The sequence below is a fragment of the Thunnus thynnus genome, chromosome 9 (genome assembly GCF_963924715.1).
Source record: "Thunnus thynnus chromosome 9, fThuThy2.1, whole genome shotgun sequence".
NCBI lineage: Eukaryota > Metazoa > Chordata > Actinopteri > Scombriformes > Scombridae > Thunnus > Thunnus thynnus.
In genome coordinates, this window is record NC_089525.1 from 3,603,112 (window position 1) to 3,616,003 (window position 12,892).

At 42.0% G+C, this 12,892-nt stretch overlaps 1 protein-coding gene across 1 annotated transcript; it reads right to left on the minus strand.

The window, feature by feature from the left end:
• Window positions 1–34: 34 nt before the first annotated feature.
• rab33ba (RAB33B, member RAS oncogene family a) lies at window positions 35–5,356 on the minus strand. The gene is made up of 2 exons (XM_067598563.1): window positions 4,710–5,356; window positions 35–3,886 (listed from the first exon to the last, which is right to left on the minus strand). The coding sequence occupies exons 1-2, from the start codon at window positions 4,935–4,937 to the stop codon at window positions 3,392–3,394; spliced, it is 723 nt and encodes a 240-aa protein (XP_067454664.1). The 5' UTR covers window positions 4,938–5,356; the 3' UTR covers window positions 35–3,391.
• Window positions 5,357–12,892: the final 7,536 nt, after the last annotated feature.

The window sequence follows — 12,892 nt, forward strand, 5'->3', positions numbered from 1 at the left end:
CAACTTGCTGCATCTAAAGAGAGATGACTTCACATTTTGAAATGTTCAGGGTAGTTTATTGCAAGGTTACACATGTCAAAACCATTGCAAGCGTCTCCCTTTTTCTCCTGTCCCCAGTAGTGTCATTCATTAGTCAATAATACCTTTCACTAATTGATATGTTCTTTCTCAGTATTTGCTGGGGGTGGTGGGGGAGATGTTCTTTTCTCAAAAACAAAGGACACTTATTGAACATAAAAAAGCAGCACTCAAATATAGCACAATAAAACGCCCACATGATGTCTTCCACTGTTGACAGGCTGCAGAGATGCAGCTAGCACAGCCTGTCTCTGCTCGTGTTCTTTCCAGTTCCTGTGCATAGCCTCTGAACAGCAAGTCCTGAGAGAAGGCCATTTGGTTTGATTGATAGTCCTTCGAGAAGACGTTAATGTACAGCTAAACCTGGGGTTGATCAGCAGAGGAGCCACAGGACCAGCTGTGGCCGAAGAAAACTGAATAATTTAGACACAGAGCTGCAAACTAACATATACACACCAGCCTCAGGTGCGTAACGGCTGATGGAGACTTACAGTCAGCTTTAACAGTGTTTGCGAGACATGCTGGATATTGTATCACAAGCTTACATACAGGATATGTAGTGGGTGTATAGACATCCATTTACCCAAGAGATGCACACTACAAAGCCTTACACACTGAGAGGTACTGTATGTTAACTGTTTGATTCACTGGCTAGCCTACACAGTACTATAGTTAACCAATCTGGCTCTTTTATACAGCTGACAAAGACTAACGGCTTTTTTCTATATTCCATTCTTACAGGTTCCCTTTGCATCCTTTATCAAGATAACAGCAGATTCCTGGGACATTTCCCCATCACTGACTTTAGGAATAAACATCTTAGTATATTCAGCATGTTAGGCCGAAATACTGATTCTCAATCTGATGTGTTGGACTTTTGAAGATGAGACCAGTTTTGGCACAGCTCCACTCTTAACCTGCCAGCCACTACTTTAAGTACCCATTTATGGTGCCCTGTGGAGCTGGTGATCACTAATAGTGTTACAGACAAATGGACCCCTGTTGTGTTTTGTATTGTGCATGTGCACAAGGACACACCAAACCAATGTTTTCACACTATTCTGCTGATTGACATTTGGTGGCAGTAATGTGACGACAAAGGTGAAGACAACTAAATAGCAATCATGAATGTAAGCGCTGCAGGATTTCAAATATTTTTTAAATGTAGCTGTGCAAATGTTTTTATGAGAATAAATGCACTCAGCAAGTTAGTTAGACCTCTAGGTTTGAGGTGTGTTCAGTGAGAAAGACTGAGTGTAAACACAGCTTTAGTTTGTTTACAAGAAAACACCACAGGGTACCTTTAAGTGTTGTCTAACTGCTAACTGGTCTTAAAGGAACATGAGCTGATGTTGAGAAAATGCTTGTACTGGCCTGGGAGAATGTTTCCATTCATCAAAAGAGCTAAAAAGCTGTGTATTCAGACAATGTGATGCTGTGACTTTTTTCCTCTCACCTATTTGTTGCCAATGTTGTTAAGTGACATTTTATTTATTTAATCAGACTTTTCTTTTTCCTCCAGCTAGCCCCCATCAGCTGTTTCCAGACTTACTCTAAAATGTGGACCTGCCCAGTAACACCTCACAATAACAGCATGACAAAATCAGTTTTGGGACACATTTTGTCAGGTGCATGCTCAATCTATCAGGAGTCTTAGTGACCTAGTCAACTAACCAGTGCAGGTAGCCCAAACACATGTTGCCTATCCACAGTTCATTCTGCTTACCAGTCTAGACTAGTCCAAAGCCCAGGCTTCTGACAAGCAGGCAGAGGGGTCCAACTGTTCTTACCATTAGAGTACATGTTTAAAAAGAAAGAATAATTAAATATCCCATTTTGATTCCTAGTAAGTAAACGTGAATGTGATGACCTCAGTCAATTTTACCACCACCATCCCTTTTTCTCAATCAACTACAAGTCTACCCATGCTTCCTATCCCTGGGTTACAAACAAAGGTTACATATAAACTCACTTCCCTCAACATATAATGCACTTTTTGTAAAGAGTGAAAGGTTTTCAATCATTTAATTCAAAGCAGCCAGACTTAAAGGTACCCTGCAGAGTTTTTGACCACTAGTGACGACCATCAGGAGGCGCTGCTTTTAAGCAGGAGTCCTGTATTGTTTGCATCTAAATGCTCTACTAGCATGTGCACGCTGGTGGTACACTATTGCACTGATCAACAGTTGTTGGTGTTAACAAGATTTTGCAATGTGTCAGCAAAGGCAGAACGGCTGCTAGCTAGCAACCAAGGACATAAACAATGCGGGTTTATATAATTGTAAAAAAGATTTGCTTAGTTTTAGGGGGAAATAAATGCATTTAGTGTTTTTACTAGGCCTCAATAGATACAGTAAACATGACTGTTTACAAGGAAACTCCATGGGGTACCTTTAATAAAATAGTTGAATCAGAGGGCAGACAAAATAACAAACACCTTAATATACTGTATATGATGACAGTACTACATTACCACAAACTCAAAAAACTAACAGAGATGATCTTCTCTGACAGTTTTGACTAAAAGGTGACTGACTACATAAATAATCAGTCATATATGTGGCAGCCTGTTGTGTTGGATTGCATTATAATGTAACGTGTTCTGTTATTTTGTCCCCCCCTTCCATCAATCTGCATAAAAAAGTAATATTCTGTATTCCTGTTGAAATCAATGTAAGTTGTGCATCGTGGCCAGTAATGCGGATTAGGTGCTTCTTCATGATGACATGATGTTGGTCTTGTCCGGATTTTTTTGCCTCTTACATGTGACAGTGGAAGTTGTTTCAGGTCATTGTTCCCACAAGAGGCAGAAACTTGGATTTAACATTTCACCAGCTGTCAGAAAGAAAGAAATTTCCATGGATGACATTTTCCTCCAAACAATCTCAGGTGTTCCTTTACATTATTTATTAATGCTGCTGTGTCTCCATGTTTTCTGTTGCCACAGGACCCTTGTAGGTTAACCTTGGTGGTGCAGGCTTGTGACTGATTTAAGATTTGATTTTTGGCTGAAGTTCAGGATCATTTCCATGAACCAACAGTAGATTTTGGCATTCCAAAACAACACTCGCACTGTAAATACTACCCAAAAAACACTTAAAGTCATTTATAAATGAAAGCTGAAGCATGTGCTTCTGTGTGATGGAGACATTCATACTGTATGTGTGTGTTTCTGATTGTGAGACCATTTTGCTTGATGCATTCTTTCTTTCTAGACCTCCACTCTTTCTTTAGTTTCTCCCGTCTTCAAACTCATCAGCCTTGTGCAGCCTCACACTGAAGTTGTCTCCTTCCGTGTCTCCATCTTTCTCCCTCAGCAGCTGCTGCAGCCCCAGCCCCTGGCCCCATCTGTACCATCATCCCTCCCCCTGCTCAGGTTGATGGTGCCCCCTGATCCTCCAGGAGGCTGGCTCAACACCAGAGGCTTCTGAGACTTGAGCTTGTGGGCCACCGTCATAAAAATAGCCTCGACGTGGTCACTGTTTCCGCAGCTTCCGTCCCCCTGGCTGTTTGGGTTCTTTGCAGACGTCTCGAACAAGGGCATGGAGTGGGCGTCGGCGAACTGTTGTGCCACATCCGTGCCAACTTGGATGGAGTCTTGGAGGTCACACTTGTTTCCGACTAGGATCCTAGGAACCTCTGTGCCCAGAGCGTGCTGCTTGCACTCCTCGATCCAGGCGGGGAGGCTGCGGAAGCTGGCAGCGTTGGTAACATCATAGACAAAGACAACAGCGTGCACGTTGCGGTAGTAGTGCTGCACCATGGACTTCCTGAAGCGCTCCTGGCCTGCAGTGTCCCACAGCTGGATCTGTGGGGAAGAGTGTGGAAATGAAATCCCATAAAGAGACTAAAACCAACAATTAACTGATTCTACTAAGAAATACTGAGTGTTTATTCAACATCTGATAGATCTTATTCATCTGTACCATAAAGCTTCATTGTTGTCCAAAAACTATAAAAAAAAAAACACATCAATGAGCCACAGTGTTGCACTGGGGGACATTTTCCTCCATTACCATAAACACACACACTGCAGTTTATTTTGACTCAAACCCACACACACATCATCCTGCTGCCACAAATACTCACTAGAACACCGAATGTGGATTAATGCTGAAAATAGACCCCAACAAATGCACCTCCTAGCCAAGACAGTTTTGCTTTCAATTTAAAGTGTGCGCCAAGGGAGGGATGGCTGTGATGTCACTGCTATTTACAATGAAGTTGCCTTTCCAATAAACTGTGCTGTTTATACAGTAACTTATATGTGGGACAGTTCAGCTTAAACCAGCAGAAAAACTCTGGTCAAAAAAGTGAGTGAGCAATACTCCCTTAGTAACTACTACTGCTGTACCCTTGAGCAAGGCACCTCACCCTCAGCTGCTGCAGTGAAGCTGTTCAGTAGCTATCAGAGCTGCAGGGCTGCACATGATAGTAAACATGCAAACTAACACTGTCCTCCTGCAGACTAACACACAGGCTTGCTGGCTGTATTTAATGGGCTTTTTTACTAATATGGATATCCATCTATTTCTATCTACAGACTGCTTGAGTTTTGCACGACTCTGTTTCCCCACATCAGAACCAGCAGCATACCCACTTCTCCTAGTAACAGTGTCTGCAGTGCACACCTTGATATTCTCGCCGTCGATCTCGACCAGCCTCTCCCTGAAGTCCACACCAATCGTGGCCTCGGTCTTCTCGGGGAACTTGCCGGCACAGAAGCGGTACGTGAGGCAAGTCTTCCCGACACCCGAGTCCCCGATCACAATGATTTTGAAGATGCGGGTCCTCGGCGGCGGAAGTGTCGAGCTCGTCAGAGAGCCGGAGAATTCACCCGACGACCCGCTCTCCGCCATGTCCGCGACGGGCTGGATGATCAGCAGGGAAAGCTGCTGCTGGATGACGAGGAGGCGTTAGCAACACCAGCTACCGCTCCGTGTCCAAACTCACAGACATGAATTCACTACACATAACATTTAATCGACGTTTATATGTTGTCAATACGCATATCTGTATCTCTAGTTAAACCAGTGCATCCCAGTAAACACTCCCAATCCTCAGCTGTGAAGCCACGTACAATGTTGTTCAGGGAAGTCGCTTCTCGCGAGATAAAGTTTTGCAGCATTCACTGTCCCGTTAGCAAGACCGTAAAATCGAGATTCACACTAGAACCTCAACGTTCAGATAGTAAATACTCGTCGCCTCTGAATTGAATACTGTTCAATTCAGTTCGCAGTTGTTAACTACCACTAAAGATGGTACTAGAAAATACCACCCTCACCAACATCCTGTGTTTGCTTCATGTCAATAAAGCATGAACAGACAGACCATGCTGCATTAAGGCAGACAGACAGATAGATAGTCTTGGTAGTCAAATGCTGGGAGGTAGCTAGTCCTATTCAGTGTTTTTCAATGCTTTACGGCACCATGTCCTGATAGGGTAGGCCTATATTAAACTGTCCAAATATAGTAAATAGTTTTTCTGGATTGCCATTGCCACCACATGCGCTCATGTGTAGAAAGCGACATCTGCTGGTTAAATGGAAAAAATAATCAGATTTCTGTGAAAAAAACATTTCATGAAAAATAATTTCACAATGATAAACTAAAATACCATTTGTAATGAATATGAGCATAATCAAAGTGTTCAAGGGCTTGATCCTTGTCAGAAGTTAATGAGTTAAACTTAAAGGACAGGTTCACAGTTTTTCAAGTCCGTCTTACAAAAACTGTCAGGTGTCCATTTGAACAGTGAAAGAGGTTTTCCTTGCTGTAATAATTCCTCCTGTTCATACTGACTATTTAAGGTCCCCTTCAATAGTGCTTTCAATATAAATGATGGGGGCCAAAATCCACAATTTTGCATAAAAATGCATTTAAAAGATGATGTGAAGCTTATATGAGGCTTCATCAGTCTGAGTTAGTCATATCAAGTGGATATCTGACACATTTACAGTCTTTTTCAAATTCCCTCTTTGTGTTTCCTCGGACAGTGTTTCCCTGTTGAGCTGCGGTGAGGTATTGTACACGTGAGGTGTTATCTCCTGCTTTGGCATTTCAGCCTGTCGCACTGCCACCAGTGCCCTTAGGTCAGCTGCAGGGTCGTCAGCTGGAGACCGCCGCCCCTATTCCAGTACATCTCCCAGTGGAGGGTAGTGGCGTGTTGGGGACGTCCCCCACCACCCCCTGCAGCTGCCTTTACAGGGGTGTCAACCTTCAAAGGTGATCCTTCCTCTGAAGCAGCAGCCATTAGCTGACTGTTGCCATAGGAAGTACAGTAACAAAAATAGAGACTTTGGCATAAAAAGACTGTTACGTTGAAAGATATCAACATGATTTGACTCATTTGGCCTCCATTTACATTTACATTTACTTACACTGTAGCTGCAATATTATAGGATCTTCTAATGGTCGGTAGCCTATGAACAAAAGGAATGATTATGGCAAGAATAACCTATTTCAGTGTTCATTTGAGCACCTGACTATTTTTTTAAGACAGACTTGAAAAATTGTTAATCTACCCTTTAAATATTAATGGACAATGTAGTGAACAGGTTTCAGAAGTAAAATAATTCAGCCTTGTGTTAGATTCCCACCTAAAATTTAAGAGACATGTTAAAATGGTAGTAGTAGCAGTAGTTCTATGCACTCCATGGACTTTTCACATATAAGTTATTGCGTTACTTTTTGGTCACAAACAGCATCTACAACAATCAAGCCTCTTATGATGATAGATGGTCAAGCAATTCAAATTTTGGACAAGAAGTTGACACCACTTGCCATGTTCTTAAGAAATTAAATATGTTACTAATTTCATTAAATTTGCAAATCTCAAACTCAATAAATGCCTAAAGGCACTCAGGTGTTCAGTGAACTGGTGGTTCCTCTCAGGGTTTCTGGCTCAGCAACACAAGGAGCATCTGCTGGGAATTGGAAGGAGCCCTTTTATACTTCCTCATTTGGACTGAGAACTTTTTCTGCTCAGGGGATCAACATGTGGAACTCTTTACCCCAGAACTCACAATGGACCATGACTGGGATTAACTTGAAACCATTTTTAAAGAGGGATCAGTCATGTAGTCATGAGTGATCTGGTGCATCTCAATTTATATGATATTTCTATTGTCTCGTTTGTAAATTGTTTGTGTTATATGGTGTTTTTATGTATTTTCTTTTGGAGTTTTGTGTTTTGTACATTAATGTATGTGTGTGCGTTATTGAGTTTTGTGCTTCATACATTTCCATATATATTTTATTGTTGGGTTTTATGTATTTGCATATTAGGCTATAAATGCTGTGGTATGTGGCATTAGTCCATGCTATATACTTTTCTCTGTACAAATAAACACTGAAAACATGTATGCATTCAATTGTACCTGCCCCCAGTGTGTGTATTGTTGAGATGTGTGCTGCTTGTGTGTGCTCTGCTGCGTATATTGTCAAATTGCTTCACTAGGAAAGAATAAAGTCCTTTGAATTGAATTGAAAAAAACCAAATTGTTAAATTAAAATTGGCTGCTCCCACATTAAAGTCATGGTTTCACACTGTGGTTTGACACAAAAGAGGAAGAGAAATTCAGTATGTTCTTTTTAAATCTTTGGTCTTTGCAGTTGTATGCTACGCTTCACTAGCCTGATAATCAGACTCAATCACCCCACAGTGCAGCCTATAGTGAAGGCTTTCTGTTATAAATCTATAAAGTTATTTCTTGGGTTTGACAACACTCCTTTAGAACCCCAGAATATATCAGGTGAAAGATACATCCTATGGATGAGCTGGGACACATCATCAGTGATATTTCCTGGTTTCATTTGATGTTTCAGGTCTCACAACAAAATAACACCCTCACCCAGGTGACTCAGTCGGGTTTGATCAGTTCCCAACTTGCATCCCAGCAGCATTAGTCCACAAATCACTCCTCTTTATCCACATCATCTGGAGGCACTCTCTGCTGCCTCTGCTGCAGCCCTGATGGCTCTTCTCTTCAGAGGCCCACTCATGCCCAGCAGAGTGTAGACTCTGTAGAGAGAGTGGCTGGTAAAGCCTTTACAGACTACTTCTACTGGGTGGCAGTGTGCTCGCCAACCCTGTTCCCAGCATTCCTCCAAGAGTCCCTGGTACAAAGGCAAGCTGTTGTGAGGCCACTGACAAAATGACTATGTCTGGTTGCAAAGATGTTGCTGCGATCTGTGCCAGAAACTTTAGTTGCTCGCCCAGATGAACCATTAGCTGCTAGTCCTATGCGGTGGTAAGTAGATCCACAGAAGCTTTGGGCTGTGGTTTGGGCTGCTCCTCTGCCTTAATGAATGTAATCTGCTTTCTAGGGGGGCAATGGTGCTGTTTGTTATGGCTAAGAAGACACTCTCGGCTACTGCCTTCAGCACCTGGTCATGACGCCAGTGGTAGCGACTGTCCCCCAGGGCCTTCAGGCAGCTGCTCAGGATGTGTTTGAGTGTCCTACTCCCAGAGCAGAGAGGGCGAGAAGGTGTGTCAGCCTTGTCCCAGAGCTGGAGGTTTGCCAGGCTGGGTAAGATTTTATTAACGGCTTGGATCAAGAACTTTATGTACTGGGGCTCGCCAGATGTCAGTCCAAGTGAATCTTCATTCCACCACATTCTCCCATCTCCTTCAAGCCCCCTGCTGCCACATGCCTGCCATATCGCTTGTTCTTGCTTCCTCTACTGCTGCTCTCACTTCTTCCTGGACAAGCAGCCGCCTCTCCTTGCCCTGGACCTTGTTGTATTGAGGTGTCAGAAAGCTGCCCAAGCCTGGTCTTCCAATTACCACTGCCCTCACCACCGCCGTATGCCTCAGCCTCGTTTCTGCCCTCTCCAGCTCCCTGGTGGTGTTCCATTTCCTGCCAGTGTTGATTTCAATGCTAGCCGCTGAGACTTTGGGATCATTATCACAGTAAAGGCCTACAGCTGTTTCCACAATGTGTACAGAACTTTCTTGTGTAAAATTCTGGCATTGTTAACAAAGTCTACACTCTTCTTTCTTGTACTTTAGAATACTTTCATATATTCCTCCAGTACTCACAATTATTAATCACTACACATACTATTAAAGCAGGAATTCTGTGTATCAATAACCACACATGCATCCACATACTGTATTTCTGAGCATTTTAATAACCATGCATCTAGTAGAACAGCTGTTATTGTTCTGGTTCTTTGGTGGTTTCTCTCTCCTCGGGACACAACTCTGCAAGAGAAAAAGTAGAAATGACCATTCAAACATTCAAATGAATCCCTTCTTATAGTGACGCACACCAGTGCTGTGACTTTTATTGATTTCAATTGCTGTCACACAAGTTTCAGTAATATTCTGCTTGTTTGTAGATGAACTGTGGAGGCTGCAGGAAGCCCAGGCATCTGGCCTGTTCCCTGGCCTCCTCCTGGTCTGTCTGTGGTGACATCCCTGTCTTTCCTGAAAAAAAAGACATATTTAAAAGGATATGTGAGAGAAAATCAAGAATGTAAAAAGATGACATTGATTACATGTATGTGTCTCATGACTTTATTTAACCAGTTATACATGTCCCAAGCAAGTGGAATCCATTGGACTTTTGTATGGTTTGTATATAGTCATTTACTAGTTTATGTGAAGGAGGTAATCACACCTGTGGAATGCAAACATGAAAAGTGCCCGTGAGAACTCAAAATCTGGAAAAACTGTGAAAACAAACTCCCTAGTGTGGTATGAGTGTGGTATGGTGGGACACATACAATGAATCTTTGAGTTTCAAGGTAACATGTGCTTGACCTGTGTGTCTTATCTTTACTCTCTCTCTCCATTTTCTCCTCCTGTCCTCTCTTGTCTCTCAGGCATCTCTTGCTGGACCAGCACCCATCCTGGAACCGTTCTGCTTCCCTGACTGTCGGTGCCATTTCCTGCAGGAGTTCAGCCTCACCTCATGTCTCTCTCGCTCTGAATGATGTCTTTATCCTTCTCTCTCTCTCCTGTGTGAATAACGTCTTTTCTTGTCTGTTCTCCTGTGTATGTGAATGGTGTGATGTGAGTCTCCATGGTGGTGGAGGTCACGTGACTCAGGTCCTATTCTGTTCTGATGGTACCTGGAAGCTGCTTGGCATCCTCTTCATCACATTCTTCTCCCATTCTTCCATTTTCCCCCTCATAATTGCCCTCTGAGGCAAATTTGTGATTTGTGATATTGGGCTATACACATAAAATTGACTTGACTAGACATAAGATCAGAGTAATGTAATTAATTTTCTCTAAATTGATTTGTTGACAGTGTCAAAAGCGAGGAATGTGATATTTGATTTACTTGCATGTAGCTGTGTTTCAGATTGTATTTCCAACTACAGTAAAACTGACCGAATAGTGGATGCACATCTCATCCCTGGGAAAACAAAAGACAAAAAATTCAACACACTGCTTTCAAATGGTATGAATAAGATGTGTTTTTTTTATTGGAAGCTAAGACACAATATTACTGAGGAATAATAACTACATTTGTAACACATGCATGTAAACTTCAGAGAATTAAAAATTCCTCTAATAAAGTCATGATTACCACAGCAGTGGCTTGATGAAGACTGTTCTCATGAGCCAGCCTGGTCACCAAAATAAAACACTGGCACTGTACGTTTCTGTAAACATCAGAAATGTTGAATATCTACGTTTCAATATGTGTAATATGTAACATTAACATTTCAACAATATGTATCCTATAAACATTTCAACAAGATGTATCATATCAACATTTCCAAAATACATATCATATCAACATTTCAACAAGATGTATCATATCAACATTTCCAAAATACATATCATATCAACATTTCAACAAGATGTATCATATCAACATTTCTGAAGTGACATAGTTCACATGAGATCTACATGAGCTGACTTTCTTATTAGGAGGAGGAGGGGGTCGGTGGATGGTTAGGAAGTTTCTTGGCAGAAAGTTGAAAGTTGGAAATCAGCAGAGCACGGTCCGAGACCACCTCGAAACCAATGCCCGCTTCCTGTTTCAACCGACAAGAGCGGGTGGGTGTTTTTAGCAAGACGTCAGAACATTTGCAGCCATTTTTATTCTATTTTTTATTTTTATTTCAACCCAAACCATGATCTTTCCCTAACCCTAACAAATGGTCTTTGTGCCTAAACCTAACCAGACCTTAACCACAGCATTGTCACACCATTAAACATCATTAATCAACGGATAGAAATGTTAATATGATACGTTTGTAGAAATGTTGATATGATACGTATTTCATGTATTGAAACGTATATATTCAACGTTTCTGTGGTTTGCAGAAATGTTCAATGCCAACGTTTTGTTCTGGCATGAGCACGGTAAACATTGCACAAGGTTGCACGATTCTATGGCTTCCATATGGCTTGTATGGAGCTACCACTGGTATCAACCCACTGACCAAGACATGAGTTGAACACATGTTCCATACTTTTCCTTTGATTTTCTTTTTATGAAGTTTGAATTTATGTAGTTGGTGAGCTGCATACAACAGAAAAACAGACATTTATAGCCTCATGGCCACATGCAGGATCCACTTTCCAAAGATCTAAGAAGAAGAAACACTGGATTTACTCTTCTGCTGTAGGACAGACAGGAGGATGTTCATACTGTGGCCTGTGCTGCACCAGGCAACATTTAAGGAACCCCTTGCCCCATTTGTGAACTCAGCACTCCCTGCGTAACATACTGATTTGGTTACATAGCATTGCTCTATGCAAATTAGTGGTAAAGTCAGTTTGTTCCCTGTTATCCAGCAGCAGGTTGTGTATTTGGGTATTTTTGTGGTATCTGAGATATCTACTTTCTCTCCGGTATTACATATTTCTTTCCCTATAGGTGTAAATACAATTTTTGTAGGGAATGCTATGTGACCCAATCAGGGAGTAATGTATGGAGTGCTGAGGTCACAAATGGGCGGAGGGACTCCCAACCCTGACGTCATGTCAACTTTCTCGCATTAACAACCTTCTGCCAACAGAATTCAGACAACCACGCAAGAAAGGGCAACATTTTGTGATACAGCAGAGTAAAATGGTCCTCCAAACTATCTGAAGTGAGCACATTTTGCAGTTTCACACCTCTAACCCAGGGGCCACATGCTTATAGCGTTGAATAAACATTGAGGATTCATTTCTAGTGTAAACATCAAAAGTTGTCTCAGACAGTCATGTTAGCTGGACTGCTGCAAGCATAAAGGCATATATATACATATATATGACAACTCATCACCAATGCATTCTTCATGGAAAGTTAAATGTGTCATTTCAGAGCCTCTAAATATTGATTCAGAATGTTGCAGAAAGTGCTAGAAGCAGCTCCATGATCACAAAAAGGTTGAAACTGAATATTTTTATACTATCTTATATTCTAGACCTGCTAATATGGTGACATGCTGTCATATTTTTTTCTTTTTGTGGGGTTTGCAAATGTACAATTGATGAATAGGAGGTAAGCTGAACTGTCTCTGTGAAGCTGCTGGTTGTAGACTACAGTATGTCCATATAATATTTTCAAACCGCAAAGTGGTGTAAAGCAGTGTACCATGTGCAGCTCCTGAGCTGAGAGGGTTTTGTTAAGATGGACACATTCATCTGGAGTCGGAGCAGCTGTGGTCAGGGTCAGCAGCAGAGCCAGAACAAACGTCTTGGACAGAAAACACATGGTGGAAGCCTGAAGAAGATGCAGCAGCAGAACCCGGAGAACCAACTGTCCTTTGAGCTGGAGAGAGGTGGGATCACTGTCTTATATCATGGATCAGGTATGACTGTGTATGTGTGTGTGTGTGTGTGTGTGTGTGTGTGTGT